This window comes from Salmo salar, chromosome 26 (assembly GCF_965601325.2).
Source record: "Salmo salar chromosome 26, fSalSal1, whole genome shotgun sequence".
Lineage (NCBI taxonomy): Eukaryota > Metazoa > Chordata > Actinopteri > Salmoniformes > Salmonidae > Salmo > Salmo salar.
The window spans coordinates 2,140,839-2,158,617 of NC_138316.1; the positions used below are offsets into that span (position 1 = coordinate 2,140,839).

Below are 17,779 nucleotides of genomic sequence, written 5' to 3' on the forward strand. Positions count from 1 at the left end.
ATCTCAAATATAACATATATTTTGATTTGTTTAACACTTTTTTGGTTACTACATTATTCCATATGTGTTATTTCATAGTTTTGATGTCTTCACTATTATTCTACAATGTAGAAAATAGTAAAAATAAAGAAAAACCCTTGAATGAGTAGGTGTGTCCAAACTTTTGACTGGTACTGTATATATTTAAGCAATAAGGCACGAGGGGGGTGTGGTATATGGCCAATATACCACGGCTAAGGGCTGTTCCGAGGTGACTTATTGCTATTATAAACTGGTTACCAACATAATTAGAGCATTATAAATAAATGTTTTGTCATACACGTGGTATACGGCCTGATAAACCACGGCTGTCAGCCAATCAGCATTCAGGGCTCGAACCACCCGGGTTACAAATATATATATATATATATATATATATATATGTGGGCGGCCCCACATTTTTGGAACCACTGGCCTACGTCACCTGTATTGGTCAGGGAAAGCACGCAGCATAGTGTTCTTTGTGATAGGCTACTGGTTGTTCTGGAAAGAGGCCCTGTTGTCAATGACAATTAAAATAAGGGCAATAAATGAAACCAATAAACACATTTTTATTGTTTTATTATAATAAAAAAATCGATAATAAGGTCAGTGAAAGAGATGTATTGTAGGTAATGGTCTAGGCCTGCCTAAGGTAATTTTCGTATAGAAACGCACGAGTTTGAGAAGGACGGGAAAGGGGAATGTGATGTAATGTATTGTATTTCTGTTAATCACCTCTTTTTGACCCAAACAACTAGCGAAATATAACTACCAACAAATATATAACCTGTAAAAAAAAAATAAAAAAAAAAAGGGGGAAAGTTATGTGTATTGTGTACAGATAGCTAGTTACTAAGCAACGATTGGTGGAGTGAGCAGCAGTGGCGCTGAGTAGCAAGATAACTGTTCTGCTCGCTGGCAAACAACTAGTAACAGGCAGCTTATTGTTACAATATAGCGAAATAAGGTTAGCTATAATCAACAGTTGTTTAATAAGAAAAATTCTTATTTTGTTAGAGTATGGCTAGCACGCGGATTTCGGAGCAATTGCCCCCGCATATTGACCTGACTCAAGCACCTGTTGCATTCGGCAACCGAGCCCTTCCGCGGCTCTCTCTGGAACTGCAAGATCCACAGCTGTGCATACGACAGAGAGCTCTTGCAGCCCTCTGCGACCTGGTTCATGATCCAAAGAGGGCATATGAGGCTATTCACAAAGGTAAGATGCATATTCCATTATTGTATTTGTATAAAATCCATGCTTTCATTTCACAAACATTTGTGGAATCTCATTTTTAAATTCCTGCATCTGTTTCACGAGGCACAAATATAGCATTGTAATGGTTTTGGGAGATAATACATTCACCTGTGCAGATTAACCTGGTGTCATTGTTAGGATATTGTAGTGCTGGCCATCCAGTCATGTATGCTCAAGTGTTGAGTAATTTGCATAAGGCGGCTATACACACTTGTTATTAGCTAGACAACGCAGGACTGTTCACTATTGTTATGTTCCCAAGGTTGCCATTGTTAACTTAGTTGGCTGGTATCTCACTGCATGGACGCTGGATCTCCTCGTTCTGTGCCCGAGATAGCTAGCCCTACTAGTTTACACTCCGAATAAGACGGTTCAAGTGCTCTGTATTATTTACCTTGGAAGCTGACCGCCTGAACGAATATCCTTGTCGTGGACTCAGTTCGTACCCACGCACAACATCTAGAAGCTAGAAGTGTGCCTGTTAATTGCACAATAGTCAACAAAAGGGGACAACACGGTTTAGCCTTCTGAGTACTGTAGATCATTTGGGCTAAATTCTTCACAAAGCCTTCTCTTAACCAGCGGGAAGTAAATGTTTCCAAACTAGATATCCTCTGTGAATTTGTTTCAGGCTGTTTGGAGAGGCTGAAGGCCCTGCTGCAAGACAGAGACAGCTCAGTGAGAATCAAAACTACAGAAGTCTTTTACCTACTAGCTGCCCATAATGTGGGGAGGTGAGCAATCCCATTCCCAGGGATAATTTGGTCCACTAAAATGGTCAATGCTATAGTTACTGCAGACAGTAGGTGGCAGCCTAGTACAATATGGTTTACCAACAATGTCAATGACCACAGCCAAAGAGGAAGAGGCAAAGCGAGGTCGTTTACTCCACCCAAAATCTGTCCATGTTAAGCAGATCATTAATTATTACGCAAGAGAAGAGTTTTTGTATGGGGGCAATGAGAGTGTGTCAAATTTAGTCAAGATAAAAATGTATTGCTTTATTGATACGTGAGGCTTATTTGATCTAATATAAGTTTTGTAATGCTTAGGTTGTTACGAGTGTACTGATATAAGTGTGATGCACCTGACATTCCAGCGACTTTGAGAAAAAAATACTTTCGTTTTGAGTGTCCCTGTTGAAATTTGAAATGTCTATGCATATTCATGAGGTTAGCATAGCATCTCACTCTCCATTGAATACAGGCAGATGACATCACCACTCATCGAATATTCAAAAAAGTATTCAAATAACGAGATGTATCCATCAATCCAGAGAGAGGAATAGCCGGGTGCTTGACATCCTGCCGTTCCACTCTGTGGACAACAAATCCCATTGTTAGGGAGGCGACACAAGCATCTCGTCATAATATCCAATATCTCTGCAACAGTCATCTTCTGTATGGCAAGTTATTCGGATGAGGAAACAATCCTTAGTAAAACATTTTTGGGGTACTTATTTCACACCCATAAATAGTAGACACGAATAAACTTGTGGACTTGCAAATGAGTGGAGGGAATCTTGGGTTGGGTGGCGATTGGTGTGAGTGACACAAGTGTATGTCCCTAGAGAAGCCTTCCTCACGTGGGATGTGGTGGCTCCACTGTCTGATCTTCTAGATGAGCCAGTTGATGCCTGTCGTAAAAACATGCATCGTGCACTGAAGATGGTGGCTGAGTTTCCTGCAGGTACGTATGCCTAGGCTTTAGTCTTTGGTTTTCAGCTGCCCCAATTACAGTGACACTCCAGGCAAGCTGAAGGACTCATTACACATGACATTTGGATGTATTTTGATTTTGACACTATTCAAACTCTATAGCTGTGTTCGGAATACCCATACTAATATCCTGTATACTACATACTTAATGAGTATATACTACATACTATATACTATTAGTTCATTTTAGTATACTGTAAACGAACGGTATCCTTTCAGTTGAGTGTACTAGCGCTTTGCCTGTCTACCAGAAGTTGATGTTCTTGCTAGCTTGTTAGCATAACAAATTACTAGCTAGACATTTTACGACTTCGGGTGTGTTATTAAGGGTGGGTTCGTAAATTCAATCTGGAGTGCAAGAGTGCGCTCTGGGCGTTCGTATATTCAGAGCATTGTCAGATTGTCATTTTGTAATTTCAGAGCGTTTCGCTCACTGGACGCTCTGGCCGAGGAGTAGGGTTGATCCGAGCGTTCTGAACTCACAACTGCAGTCAAGCACCCAAGCTAGCTGGCTAACTTGCGAGCTACTTCCAGACACAAATGAGAGAACCCCTCACTCTGACCATTTTACTTGCCCTAGCAGAGCTGGTTAGGCTGTTTTCATGTTATCTAGAGCGTTGGTGACTGTAACTGCGGCTGGCAACAATTTAATTAAAAATTTTTGCCGACGTTTTGATCTTATCATAAGATCTTCTAAATGTAACAATTATTAACGAAACAAGTGATTCAATGAAAGAGACTGGTATGAATCCAAATCCTTAGATGATGGACATGTTTTAGGGCCTTATGACCTTCTGTCTCCTGGTCAGGTGCAGTGTGTATGGTGACTTTGGGCCTGGTTCCCCGGCTGGTGTTGAAGCTGCCTGTTGAGCAGGAGGAGATCCGGGCCCTGATCCTGGCCACTCTCAGCTACTGTGTGAGGGTGGATGCCCTGCCGGCCCTGGCCAGTAACGGAGTTCCCATGCTGCGAAACCAGCTCTCTCACCCCTCCCCTGACATCCGCCGGGCCGCAGCCTCCGCCATGCTGGGCATCAGGTGAGCAGAGACACAAACATGGGTATGTTCCAAATGACACCCTATTCCCTACATACTGCACTACTTTTGACCAGCGCTCTATTAGCTCAGGTCAAAGTAGTGCCTTATTAGGGAATTAGGTGCCATTTGGTACGCAGCCATGCTCTACTTACTGACAGGAAAGAATACTTAAAAAAAAATCTAAATATTTGGAATTTGAGGCTTTCAATATTCATGAATGGTGGGTGTCATGTAGAAAAAATGCGCTCTAGTAATATGTGCATGCAAAATTAAACTCAATTAAATGTAAGTGGAAGAAGCTTGCTTTGAAGTAAGTTATGATTCCATTTGAAGACCCCTGTTTGCCCTGTTAGTGTTCCATCAGAAGGGAAGCACAAGGTATGTGAGGAGGGAGTTTTCCCAGTCCTGGTGAAGCTGCTATCAGACTGCGACCCAGGAGTGACTGCCAGTGCTGCTGGGACTATTATGAACACAGCTATTATCACTAAAGGTAAGGAGGGGAATGGTTGAATGTGAAAGAAAGGATATTTTAGATATCTATTGTGACTATTGTCTTAAGTAATAGTTTAGAGTTAGGGTGCAAGTTTGCATGTGAACAATGTTAACAACATAGGCTTATCTCTATGTTGCAGGGAACGTACATTAAAGAGACATTCTGGAGGGTTCAAAACTACCTCGTTATTTTTTAAACCTCCCTTTTTGGATTCTGTCAATGTATCGCTCATACATGCATAATAAACAATTTACAGTGCTCTCCCAGCAGAAAACCCCACAGAATCCTTACATTCAAACCTGCCATCATTTAGTGCATGAGATCTACGTGCTTGTTCCCTGTAATGTATTGAACGTGCGCTCTGAAGCCAGATGGGATGAATGGCTGCATGTCCTTATGAATTGCTGCATGCGCTTACCATTAGTTATTTTCATAACAGTGAAAATACATTGCATACGTCAATCAAATCCATGCATAAATTAGACAACATCTGAAATTAGATTTATAAGACCTTGGTAGTAGTTTTGTAACGGCTGTCGTTATGTAGAGAGGACCAAGGCGCAGCAGGTTGCATGTTCATCATATATATTTATTAAATAAATGTGAACACGAGAAAAACAAGAAAACAAAGAACGACAGACCGACAGTTTCACAGGCTATACTTACAACAGCAGTGCGAAATGCAACTACCCACAAAATACCAAACCAAACACACACCTATATATAGGACTCTCAATCAGAGGCAACCTGAAACACCTGCCTCCAATTGAGAGTCCAACACCCAATCCTAAACATAGAAAAACTAAACTAGACAGAACGTAGAAATACATACAAAACACAAACCCTCTGCCACATCCTGACCAAAACTAATACAATTACTCCCTCTGCTGGTCAGGACGTGACAGTACCCCCCCCTAAAGGTGGAGATCCCGAATGCACCTCAAAAGAAAACACAAAAACCCCCAAACAACAAAAATATCCCCCTAAACTAAAGGGAGGGAAGGGAGGGTGTCTGCCGTCAACGACGGCACCTGTGCAACACAAATACATTAGAAGATAATTGTGACCCAATTCAGGAAACTAGGCGTATGTTGCAAGTCACGACTTCACAAGATTGCCGTTTGAACGTAATAAAAAAAAAAAAAAATCTACATTTGTTTTTTGCCAGAAATGCCTTCTTGAACATGTGCCTTAATAACAAAATTGTATGCCATCTGTAAATACGAATACAATGGTTACATTACGAGCCTTGTTGGTTAAGCCACAGAAAAAGTGAGCAACCTTCCCACTAGCCATGATTGGCTGAGATAATGAGTGGGCAGGACATGCCGAGAGAGAAGTTCAGATTGGTCTGCCATCGAAGCTCGTCAGTCTGTGTTGGTAATCCTGTCGAACGTGGCTTTAAAAAAAAACAATGTGTTGTGTAGTGGAGCTGCATTAGTGTGGCTCTCCACTTTCTGGAGGATCATGTTTTGAAATCAGTGGAATTAGAGTATGATAGCTAAACAGATGGAGGAAACACCTGTCTCCGGATTACATCTTCAAACTAAGGGCAATGGTGGCATGGCATTCCTGACAGGGAGACGCGTCCATGCACGATGAGGTACAGATAAGATAGTCTAGCGTTTGCTAGCTACATTTTCAAATATTACACGTTTTCTGATTTTGACAGAAAGTGGTTTCATTTCAAGCTAAAGTGTACTGTTAGCTAGCTAGCTAACGTTATCTGGCTGGCTCCCTACCTGAAGTTATTATTTGTTTCCCAGAGCTGTGTGCTGTTGTAGTTAGAGCCTAATGTTAGCTAGCAAACATTAAACATGGTTGGTTAGCTCCCAGCACTGTGGCATTGTTGGCACTGTTCATTGTTTAACTAGCTAACGTTGGCTGGCGGGCTCGTTAGCTAACGTTACGTGACGTGTGTATAACACCTGTTGAATATGGCCAGTGTCAGTAAACGTCTGCAAAAAAGCGTAATGAAATTGTTGCCAGAAGAGCTGGTTAGGCTGTTTTCATGCTATCCAGAGGTAAACAAACCATCAGCCAGAGCGTCAAGTGTGCTCTTCGAGAGCGAAACGAGATGGGTGAGGCTAAAGCTTAGGGTGAGGGTGTGAACGATGCTGAATGGGTGTTGACGAAGAAGTGCTCTTCGCTAGATAGCAAAACATTCAAAGGCGATTTTCTCAAAAGTGAGATTACAAATTGATCAATTTTCAAAGCAGAATAACTTTCCCATTGTTCCTCAAATGCAGTGTATGATATACTATTTTGTAGCTCTGAGTCTCTACTTTTATCTAATTTTGCTACATAAGACCAAATACAGGTGGTGAGTCACAATTATCAACCCGATCATAAACACTATGCTCACAACCTGTATCTCCTAAATCGTGTTTCTGGTGTATTTTGTTTGAATTTTGGAATATATTGTGCAATAGGCTGTGTGTTTTTTTACAAGGCACGCATCCATCCATTTATCCCATCCGTGATTTTTTATTTATTTTAATTTAACCATTATTTTAACGTGAATCGTGACACAACATACATAACTTTGATGCACTTGAGAAATGTATACTGCAAACCCACTTTTAAGATGAGGAAATATTGGCCTACCTTTATTTTGTGTCAACTATCCATCCAAATGAAATAATTCCATGTGTTCACCTTTTGTCTTTATAAACTTTTACCCATGTATTCCATAATATGGGATAATCCAATGTAATCCAATGTGGGCAACACTGCAGCTGTTGATTGCCAGCGATCATCATTCATCACGTAGGCATATGATATAATCAATACATTACTTTCAAAGAGTTGGACATTTGATGCAAACATATACTGTAAGTATACATTTTCCATTGTATAAAATGTGCCAACATTATCACATTCGCTTGCTCGTTTGACATACTAGTCTGCTGAGAGCATGCGCTACAATGGGATAACAACCAAACATGATGGACAATGTTAATTGGCAGGTGGAATGATGTCCAATGAGGTTGCAAGATTAAAATGGAAGGTTGGATCAGGTCGGCACAGTATTGTCCAATGAGGTTGCGGGGTGAGCCCAACATGCACACTCAACACAGAGTTTTTTAAATTCTCTTTGTGCACACGCTACAGAGGCTAGAGAACAATGACGTTATGATGTTGTACACAAAAGGACGTCGGTGGCTTAAGGACAACAAAGTCAAGGTATAGGAGTGGCCATCACGAAGCCCTGACCTCGCCTATAGAACATTTTTCGGCAGAAATGAAAAAGTGTGTGGGAGCAAGGAGGCCTACAAACATGACTCAGTTACACCAGCTCTGTCAGGAAGAATGGGCCGAAATTTACCCAACTTATTGTGGGAAGCTTGTGGAAGACTACCCAAAACGTTTGACCCAAGTTAAACAATTTAAAGTCAATGCTACCAAATAGTAATTGAGTGAATGTAAACTTCTGACCCACTGGGAATGTGATGAAAGGAATAAAAGCTGAAATAAATCATTCTCTACTATTATTCTGACGTTTCACATTCTTAAAATAAAGTGGTGAACCGAACTGACCTAAGACAGGTAATTTCTACGAAGATTATATCTCAGGAATTGTGAAAAACGGAGTTTAAATGTATTTGGCTAAGGTGTATGTAAACTTCCGACTTCAACTGTATGTCACCCTTCGAGTGTGCTCTAGGTTGTCAAACCCCCTTGTTCCCCGCCCAAGAAGTTGAGGTTGCGGTTCCCTCATACTGCTCCCAGTATGGCTCATAGTGTTCTTAGGACTGTGTTTACCATAGTTTCGGTGTGGGATTGAGCCTTGAGCTGCCGTGGTTCATCGATGAGGTGGTGCACGAATGCACATTATCAACCCTGCCTCACACAGGAAGCGGCGCAGGTCCTAATCCAGGCACTTGTCATCTCCCGCCAAGATTACTGCAACTCGCTGTTGGCTGGGCTCCCTGCCTGTGCCATTAAACCCCTACAACTCATCCAGAACGCCGCAGCCCGTCTGGTGTTCAACCTTCCCAAGTTCTCTCACGTCACCCCGCTCCTCCGCTCTCTCCACTGGCTTCCAGTTGAAGCTCGCATCCGCTACAAGACCATGGTGCTTGCCTACGGAGCCGTGAGGGGAACGGCACCTCCGTACCTTCAGGCTCTGATCAGGCCCTACACCCAAACAAGGGCACTGCGTTCATCCACCTCTGGCCTGCTCGCCTCCCTACCTCTGAGGAAGCACAGTTCCCGCTCAACCCAGTCAAAACTGTTCGCTGCTCTGGCACCCCAATGGTGGAACAAGCTCCCTCACGACGACAGGACAGCGGAGTCAATCACCACCTTCCGGAGACACCTGAAACCCCACCTCTTTAAGGAATACCTAGGATAGGATAAAGTAATCCTTCTAACCCCCCTTAAAAGATTTAGATGCACTATTGTAAAGTGGTTGTTCCACTGGATATCATAAGGTGAATGCACCAATTTGTAAGTCGCTCTGGATAAGAGCGTCTGCTAAATGACTTAAATGTAAATGTAAATCAAGTCACAGCAGGTGCCCTGTTGTTTTGGACTTACAGTTCCTTGTGTGAGTTCTGGAATTTCAGACTCCTTGGGTCTCTGTGGGAGCCTTTTTGGAACTGGTAGGGTCTATGGACTTGGTTGATGTTAGCCAGTGTTTTGTTCGGGTTAACACATTTTCCCTGTGGGTTAGAGCCTTAGACTGCCGTGGCTGTGCGTGAATCCTCAGTTTCCAGGCTACTGCAGATTTTCTGTGGGTTTGAGCCTCTGGTTCATCGACTCTGGTCGACGCTATGTACCGCATGTGTGCCAAGTCACGACAGGTGTTCTGTTGTTTTGGACTTGCTGTTCCTTGTACAAATTCTTACATTTCAGGCTCGTAAGGTAAGTATTGTTCTTGGAACCATGGGGTCTATGGACATGGGCTTACTAACACACCCTTCCCAGCAATGCAGAGAGAAAAAAAGAGAAATAATAGTAAAGTAAAATACGTAATAATACAAGTAATACTAGATACACAATGAGTAACGATTACTTGGCTATATACAAGGGGTACCACTACCGAGTCGATGTGCAGGGGTAAGAGGTAATTGAGGTAGATACAGTGCATTCGGAAAGTATTCAGACCCCTTGACTTTTCCCACATTTTGTTACGTTACAGCCTTATTCTAAAATTCATACGTTTTTTTCCCCTCAATCTACACACAATACCCAATAATGATAAAGCAAAAACAGTTTTTTTTAAATGTATGCAAATGTATACTTTTTTTCACTGAAATATTACATTTACGTAAGTATTCAGACCCTTTACTCAGTACTTTGTTGAAGCACCTTTGACAGAGATTACAGCCGCGAGTCTTCTTGGGTATGATGCTGCAACCTGTATTTGGAGATTTTCTCCCATTCTTCTTTGCAGATCCTCTCAAGCTCTGTGACGATTGGCATTCAGTCCACAGAGTTCAATCTTGGTTTTATTAGACCAGAGAATGTTGTTTCTCATGGTCTGAGAGTCTTTAGGTGCATTTTGGCAAACTCTAAGGGGCTGTCATGTGCCTTTTACTGAGGAGTGGCTTCCGTCTGGCCACTACCATGCTCTAGAGATGGTTGTCCTTCTGGAAGGTTCTCCCATGTGTAGAGAGGAACTCTAGAGCTCTGTCAGAGTGACCATTGGGTTATTGGTCACCTCCCTGACCAAGGCCCTTCTCCCCGATTCCTCAGTTTGGCCAGGCGGCCAGCTCTAGGAAGAGTCTTGGTGGTTCCAAATTTCTTCCATTTAAGAATGATGGAGGCCACTGGGTTTTTGCGGACCTTCAATGCTGCAGAAATGTTTTGGTACCCTTCCCCAGATCTGTGCATCGACAGAACCCTGTCTCGGAGCTCTATGGACAATTCTTTCGACCTCATGGCTTGGTTTTTGCTCTGGCATGCACTATCAACTGTGGGATCTTTTATCGACCGGTGTGTGCCTTTCCAAATCATGTCCAATCAATTGAATTTACCACAGGTGGACTCCAATCAAGTTGTAGAAACATCTCAAGGATGATCAACGGAAACAGGATGCACCTGAGCTCAATTTCAAGTCTCGTAGCAAAGGGTCTGAATACTTATGTAAATAAGGTATTTCTTTTTTTTTAATACATTTGCAAACATTTCTAAACACCTGATTTCACTTAGTCATTATGGAGTATTGTGTGTCGATTGCTGAGGAAATGTTTTTATTTCATCCATTTTAGAATTAAGGCTGTAATGTAACAAAATGTGGAAAAAGTAAATGGGTCTAAAATATTTGCTTAGGCACTTTGTGTACACTACCTGTCAAGTTTTAGAACACCTACTCATTCAAGGGTTTTTCTTTATTTTTACTATTTTCTACATTGTAGACTAATAGTGAAGACGTCAAAACTATGAAATAACACATATGGAATCATGTAGTAACCAAAAAAGTGTTAAACAAATCAAAATGTATTTTATATTTGAGATTCTTTAAAGTAACCAACCTTTGCCTTCCACTGCAGATGGGGAAGGCCAACATGTGGTGGATTGAGACGCAGCCCATATCTCTAGCTTAAACTAAAGTATTTTGATGGGGAATTTTTGTATTATGTTACTTAGATTGTAAAACTGCCACGTCCGTTTGCGATATTACAACAACAATGAAGTTACTGCAAACAACGACAGTTTTTTTTCCTCGGACATCATTGCACGTGATAGAACAGCAGAATATATACAGATTTGTTTTTTTTACCACGTTGCGTGATGCTCCCCATCTATTCTTAGTCAACAAAACAATAACAACAACAACAACGGTGGGGCAGACAGTGGTGCTATTTCCCCTAATGCAGAAGCGTCAATGTCTCAACAGATAGTGTCAACCTCATCATTAATTCACTCATGCTCACTTCTCCCCTCTGTCGTCCACAGGGAAGTACCAGGCCTTAAAGGCAGGTGCCATCCCCCCCTTGTTGGAGCTGGTGGGCAGTGAGGACAGAGCTGTGTGTGCTAACGCGCTGCGTGCCCTCACCGCCCTGGCTGAAGCCCCCTGCGCTCGGGAACAGCTACTGGAACACCTGCCACTATTAAAGACAAGGCTCAATCACCCAGCTTCCATCATCTGCCGGGCAGCAGCCACCGCCATCCGCGTGATCTCCTGGACCCCTTGAGAGAAAGAGAGAGCAAGGGAAGAAGAGACAAATACCTCTCATTATCTGATTCTCCCTCGCTCCTCCCCCTATTCTCTCTCCCTCACACACATTGATGCATGTGCTCTCACAGACACACCACACACACAGTCCTTCTTCGACTACAGACACTCACACTTCCTTAATGTAAATGTCTGCTTGTGTATATTTACCAGACTAGTAGACCCACCTCTTATTCATCATCTGTCTGTGTCATCTATCCTGTTAATGTGATTAAAACTGATCACAGTGGCAAGTTTCAGCTCCTCTGTATAGAGGTTCCCCAACTGATGGCTCGCGGGTGATTTTATTTGGCCCCACAAGTTCTGGCTCACAGTTCATCCTGGACTCTACAAGTTGTCAAAAGCATTCCACAGGGATTCTGGCCCATGTTGACTCCAATGCTTCCCACAATTGTGTCAAGTTGTTCTTTGGGTGGTGGACCATTCTTGATACACACGGGAAACTGTAGAGCGTGAAAAACCCAGCAGCGTTGCAGTTCTTGACACAAACCGGTGAGCCTGGCACCTACTACCATACCCCGTTCAAAGGCACTTAAATATTTTTGCCTTGCCCATTCACCCTCTGAATGGCTCACATACACAATCCATGTCTCAAGGCTTAAAAATCCTTCTTCAACCTGTCTCCTCCTTTTCATCTAGATTAATTGAAGTGGATTTACTAAGTGACACCTACAGTGCCTTGCAAAAGTATTCATCCCCTGTTTTTCCTATTTTGTTGCTGTCACAAGTGTCGTAAGGGACAGACCAAGGCACAGCGGGTATAGTGCTCATCTTCCTTCTTTATTTAGAGAGAACACTCAAACAAAATAAACAAACAAACGACCAAACAGTTCCGTAAGGCACACGGGCTATTCAGAAAACAACCACCTACAACCCACAGGAAAAAACAGGCTGCCTAAGTATGGCTTCCAATCAGAGACAACGAAAGACACCTGCCTCTGATTGGAAACCATACTCGGCCACACATAGAAAATGAACATAGAAAATGAAAACTAGAACAAAGCCCCATGAAACAAACCAACCCGAAAACACACAAAAACAACACCCCCTGCCACGCCCTGACCATACTACAACGACAAATGACCCCTTTTACTGGTCAGGATGTGACAGTTGCATTACAACCTGTAATTTAAATGGATTTTTATTTGGATTTCATGTAATGGACATACACAAAATAGTCCAAATTGGTGAAGTAAAAAAAAATATATATATATATATATATATATATATATATAAAAAAATGGAAATGTGGTGCATGCATATGTATTCAACCCCTTTGCTATGAAGTCCCTAAATAAGATCTGGTGCAACCAATTACCTTCAGAAGTCACATAATTAATTAAATAAAGTCCACCTGTGTGCAATCTAAGTGTCACATGATCTGTCACATGATCTCAGTGTATATATACACACCTGTTCTGAAAGGCCCCAGAGTCTGCAACATCATTAAACAAGGGGCTCCACCAAGCAAGCGGCACCATGAAGACCAAGGAGCTCTCCAAACAGGGACAAAGTTGTGGAGAAGTACAGATCAGGGTTGGGTTATAAAAACATATACGAAACTTTGAACATTCCACGGAGCACCATTAAATCCATTATTAAAAAATTGAAAGAATATGGCACCACAACAAACCTGCCATGAGAGGGCTGCCCACCAAAACTCACAGAGCAGGCAAGGAGGGCATTAATCAGAGAGGCAACAAAGAGACCAAAGATAACCCTGAAGGAGCTGCAAAGGTCCACAGCGGAGATTGGAGTATCTGTCCATAGGACCACTTTAAGCCGTACACTCCACAGAGCTGGGCTTTACGGAAGAGTGTCCAGAAAAAATACATTGCTTAAATAAAAAAAATAAGCAAACACGTTTGGTGTTCGCCAAAAGGCATATGGAAGAAGGAACTCTGGTCAGATTGGTGAAATTGAGCTTTTTGGACATCAAGGAAAATGCTATGTCTGGCGCAAACCCAACACCTCTCATCACCCCGAGAACACTACCCCCACAGTGAAGCATGGTGGTGGCAGCATCATGCTGTGGGGATGTTTTTCATCGGCAGGGACTGGGAAACTGGTCAGAATTGAAGGAATAATGGATGGCGCTAAATACAGGGATATTCTTGAAGGAAACCTGTTTCAGTCTTCCAGAGAGTTGAGACTGGGACAGAGGTCTCTAAACATACTGCTAAAGCACTACTTGAGTGGTTTAAGGGGAAACATTTAAATGTCTTGGAATGGCCTAGTCAAAGCCCAGAACTCAATCCAATTGAGAATATGTGGTATGACTTAAAGATTGCTGTACACCAGCAGAACCCATCCAACTTGAAGGAGCTGGAGCAGTTTTGCCTTGAAGAATGGGCAAAAATCACAGTGGCTAGATGTGCCAAGCTTATAGAGACATACCCCAAGAGACTTGCAGCTGTAATTGTTGCAAAAGGTAACTCTGTACAAAGTATTGACTTTAGTTATGCACGCTCAAGTTCTGTTATTTTTTGTCTTATTTCTTGTTTGCTTCACAATAAAAAATATTTTGCATTTTCAAAGTGGTAATGTGTAAATCAAATGATACAAATATCCCAAAAATAAATTTTAATTCCAGGTTGTAAGGCAACCAAATAGGAAAAATACCAAGGGGAGTGAATACTTTCGCAAGCCACTGTATAAGGGAACATAGCTTTTACCTGGATTTACCTGGTCAGTCTGCAATGGAAAGAGCAGGTGTTCATAATGTTTTGTACACTCTGTGGATGTGATCATATACAAATGTAAGCAAGGTTTGAAATTATCCTGTTTTAGTCAAATATTCTATCAGTTTGTAGTCTACAATTTTTTTGAAATTATGTTCTGGCCCCCTGACCATCCGCTCAATAAAAAAATCAGTCATGGCACCCTTTCGTTACACAACATCCTCAGTTCCATCCATACTGCACAACATAACAGCCAGCCAGGGTTATGATAATCATACAACTGCATTTATCAGCAAAGGCAGAAACAGATGTTGGCCTACTAATTACTAGCCTACATTCACCATCTGCAAATGTATTGTGAGGGGCTTTGAATAAGAATTGTGTTTTGATGAATAAACAAGTTGTAGATGTGACAAGTGCTTGGCCACTCAACCGTTTAATACTGCATGTGTTTGTCTCAAGTTTCATAGGTTATTGACGTCTTTGCGTTGTCATCAACTCCACTTTGGCTGGGGGCACAGAAAATTCTCACCCTGGTCCATTGTGGATTGATACTACAGTTTATTAAATAGCATAGGCTACAGCAATTAGTAATAGCAACAGTAAAAAAAGAAAAAAACATCCAGTGTTACTCAATATGTTTGGATTGTTGGCAGTCAACATTGTTGTAATTGGCTTCAATGAGCCTAGCCTACATGTCTTTACGCATCACATTTCTCTTAAAACAAAACATACTAGGCTCCCATAAATTGTATTGTATGAGTGAGCCACGTTCTCAATAAGCAAAATATAGCCTAGGCCAGGGATGTCAAACTCATTCCATCAAACTCATTCCATGGAGGGCCGGCCAAGTGTATGCTGGTTTTCGTTATTTCCTTTCAATGTGTCCAATTAAGACCTAGTGAGGGGTGAGGGGAGTTCCTAACTAATCAGTGACCTTGCCACAAGCTCTGGACCATTACACCGGATCATCGCAGCTAGCTAGCTGCAACCGAGTGCCTATTGTTGGATAACGCCTCTGTCCCAAAGAAAGCACCAGTTAGCCATCACGACTGGTCTGCCGACGTAATTGTCCGATGTGGTTTCAACAGCTTTTCCGTTGCGATGTCGCCGAAGACCCATCTGCTAGCCCCGTTCCGCTAGCTTTCTGAACGCTGTGTCTCACGCTCGCCTAGCGTAGTAGCAACTACCGAACGGCTCCCTGACTCACCTATTGCTGCTCATTGGACCCTATGATCACTCGACTATACAGCTGATGCCTGCTGGACTGTTCACTAATACGGTACCTCATTTTGTTTATCTGTCAGCCCCAGCCTCGAACTCAGGTCCTGTGTGTACCTAACTGACCCTCTCTGCCCATTCATTGCCATTTACACGTTGTTGTCTTAGCTCTCCCGATCAACATCTGTGATTACTTTATGCCTTTCTCTAATGCCAATATGCCTTGCCTACTGCTGTTTCGGTTAGTTCTTATTGTTTTATTTCACTGTAGAGCCCCCAGTCCCGCTCAACATGCCTTAGATAGCTCTTTTGTCCCACCTCCCACACATGCGGAGACCTCACCTGGCTTAACTGGTGCCTCCAGAGATGCAACCTCTCTCATGGTCACTCAATGCTTAGGTTTACCTCCACTGTACTCACATCCTACCATACCATTGTCTGTACATTATGCCCTGAATCTATTCTACCACGCCCAGAAATCTGCTCCTTTTATTCTCTGTTCCCAACGTACTAAACGATCAGTTCTTATAGCCTTTAGCCGTACCCTTATCCTACTCTTCCTCTGTTCCTCTGGTGATGTAGAGGTTAACCCAGGTCCTGTAGCCCCCAGTACTACACCTCTCATTTGTTGACTTCTGTAACCGTAAAAGCATTGGTTTCATCCATGTTAACGTCAGAAGCCTCCTCCCTAAGTTTGTTTTATTCACTGCTTTAGCACACTCACCAACCCTGATGTCCTAGCCGTGTCTGAATCCTGGCTTCGGAAGGCCACCAAAAATTCAGAAATTTCCATCCCCAACTACACCACTTTCCGTCAAGATAGAACTGCCAAAGAGGGCGGAGTTGCAATCTACTGCAGAGAATAGCCTGCAGAGTTCTGTCATACTATCCAGGTCTGTGCCCAAACAGTTCGAGCTTCTATTTTTTAAAATCCACCTTTCCAGAAATAAGTCTCTCACTGTTGCCGCTTGTTATAGACCCCCCTCAGCCCCCAGCTGTGCCCTGGACACCATATGTGAATTGATTGCCCCCCATCTATCTTCAGAGTTCATACTGTTAGGTGACCTAAACTGGGATATGCTTAACACCCCAGCCGTACTACAATCTCAATCTCACACAAATTATCAAGGAACCTACCAGCTACAACCTTAAATCCGTAAACATGGGCACCCTCATAGATATAATCCTGACCAATTTGCCCTCTAAATACACCTCTGTTGTCTTCAATCCAGGATCTCAGCGATCACTGCCTCATTGCCTGTGTTCGTAATGGGTCCGCAGTCAAACGGCCACCCCTCATCACTGTTAAACGCTCCCTAAAACACTTCAGCGAGCAGGCCTTTCTAACCAACCTGGCGCGGGTATCCTGGAAGGTTATTGACTTCATCCCATCAGTAGAGGATGCCTGGTTGTTCTTTAAATGTGCTTTCCTCACCACCTTAAATAAGCATGCCCCATTCCAAAAATGTAGAACGAAGAACAGATATAGCCCTTGGTTCACTCCAGACCTGACTGCCCTTGACCAGCACAAAAACATCCTGTGGCGTACTGCATTAGCGTCGAATAGCCCCCGCGATATGCAACTTTTCAGGGAAGTCAGGAACAATTATACACAGTCAGTCAGGAAAGCTAAGGCTAGCTTTTTCAAACAGAAATTTGCATCCTGTAGCTCTAATTCCAAAAGGTTTTGGGACACTGTAAAGTCCATGGAGAATAAGAGCACCTCCTCCCTAGGAAATACTGTCACCACCGATAAATCGACGATACCCCTACCCTGGCCAACAGCCCTGCACACCCTAAAGCTACTTGCCCAAGCCCCCCCCCCCCTCCCTTCTCCTTCACCCAAATAAAGACAGCAGATGTTCTGAAAGAGCTGCAAAATCTGGATCCCCACAAATCAGCTGGGCTAGACGATCTGGACCCTCTCTTTCTAAAATTATCCGCCGAAATTGTTGCAACCCCTATTACTAGCCTGTTCAACCTCTCTTTCGTATCGTCAGATCCCTAAAGATTGGAAAGATGCCGTGGTCATCCCCCTCTTCAAAGGGGGTGGCACTCTAGACCCAAACTGTTACAAACCTATATCCATCCTGCCCTACCTTTCTGAAGTCTTCAAAAACCAAGTTAACCAGTATGGGCTAGGGGGCAGTATTTTCACGGCCGGAT

At 42.8% G+C, this 17,779-nt stretch overlaps 1 protein-coding gene across 2 annotated transcripts; it reads left to right on the plus strand.

Moving 5' to 3' along the window:
* Window positions 1-864: 864 nt before the first annotated feature.
* On the plus strand, window positions 865-14,839 carry rsph14 (radial spoke head 14 homolog). 2 transcript variants are annotated; one of them, XM_014174839.3, is made up of 6 exons: window positions 865-1,240; window positions 1,911-2,013; window positions 2,850-2,968; window positions 3,807-4,032; window positions 4,386-4,522; window positions 11,432-14,839. In XM_014174839.3, the coding sequence occupies exons 1-6, from the start codon at window positions 1,042-1,044 to the stop codon at window positions 11,668-11,670; spliced, it is 1,023 nt and encodes a 340-aa protein (XP_014030314.3). In that variant the 5' UTR covers window positions 865-1,041; the 3' UTR covers window positions 11,671-14,839. The 2 variants fall into 2 exon arrangements, with proteins under 2 accessions (XP_014030314.3, XP_014030316.3); XM_014174841.3 differs by having other exon boundaries at window positions 3,813-4,032.
* Window positions 14,840-17,779: the final 2,940 nt, after the last annotated feature.

What these genes read in the sequence shown, in the direction of transcription:
- rsph14 (XM_014174839.3), top strand. Translation starts at nt 1,042, where the DNA reads ATGGCTAGCACGCGGATTTCGGAGCAATTGCCCCCGCATATTGACCTG. An exon ending in GGTGGCTGAGTTTCCTGCAG is followed by an intron (nt 2,969 to 3,806) that starts GTACGTATGCCT and finishes TCTCCTGGTCAG; the next exon opens with GTGCAGTGTGTATGGTGACT. An exon ending in TCCGCCATGCTGGGCATCAG is followed by an intron (nt 4,033 to 4,385) that starts GTGAGCAGAGAC and finishes TTGCCCTGTTAG; the next exon opens with TGTTCCATCAGAAGGGAAGC.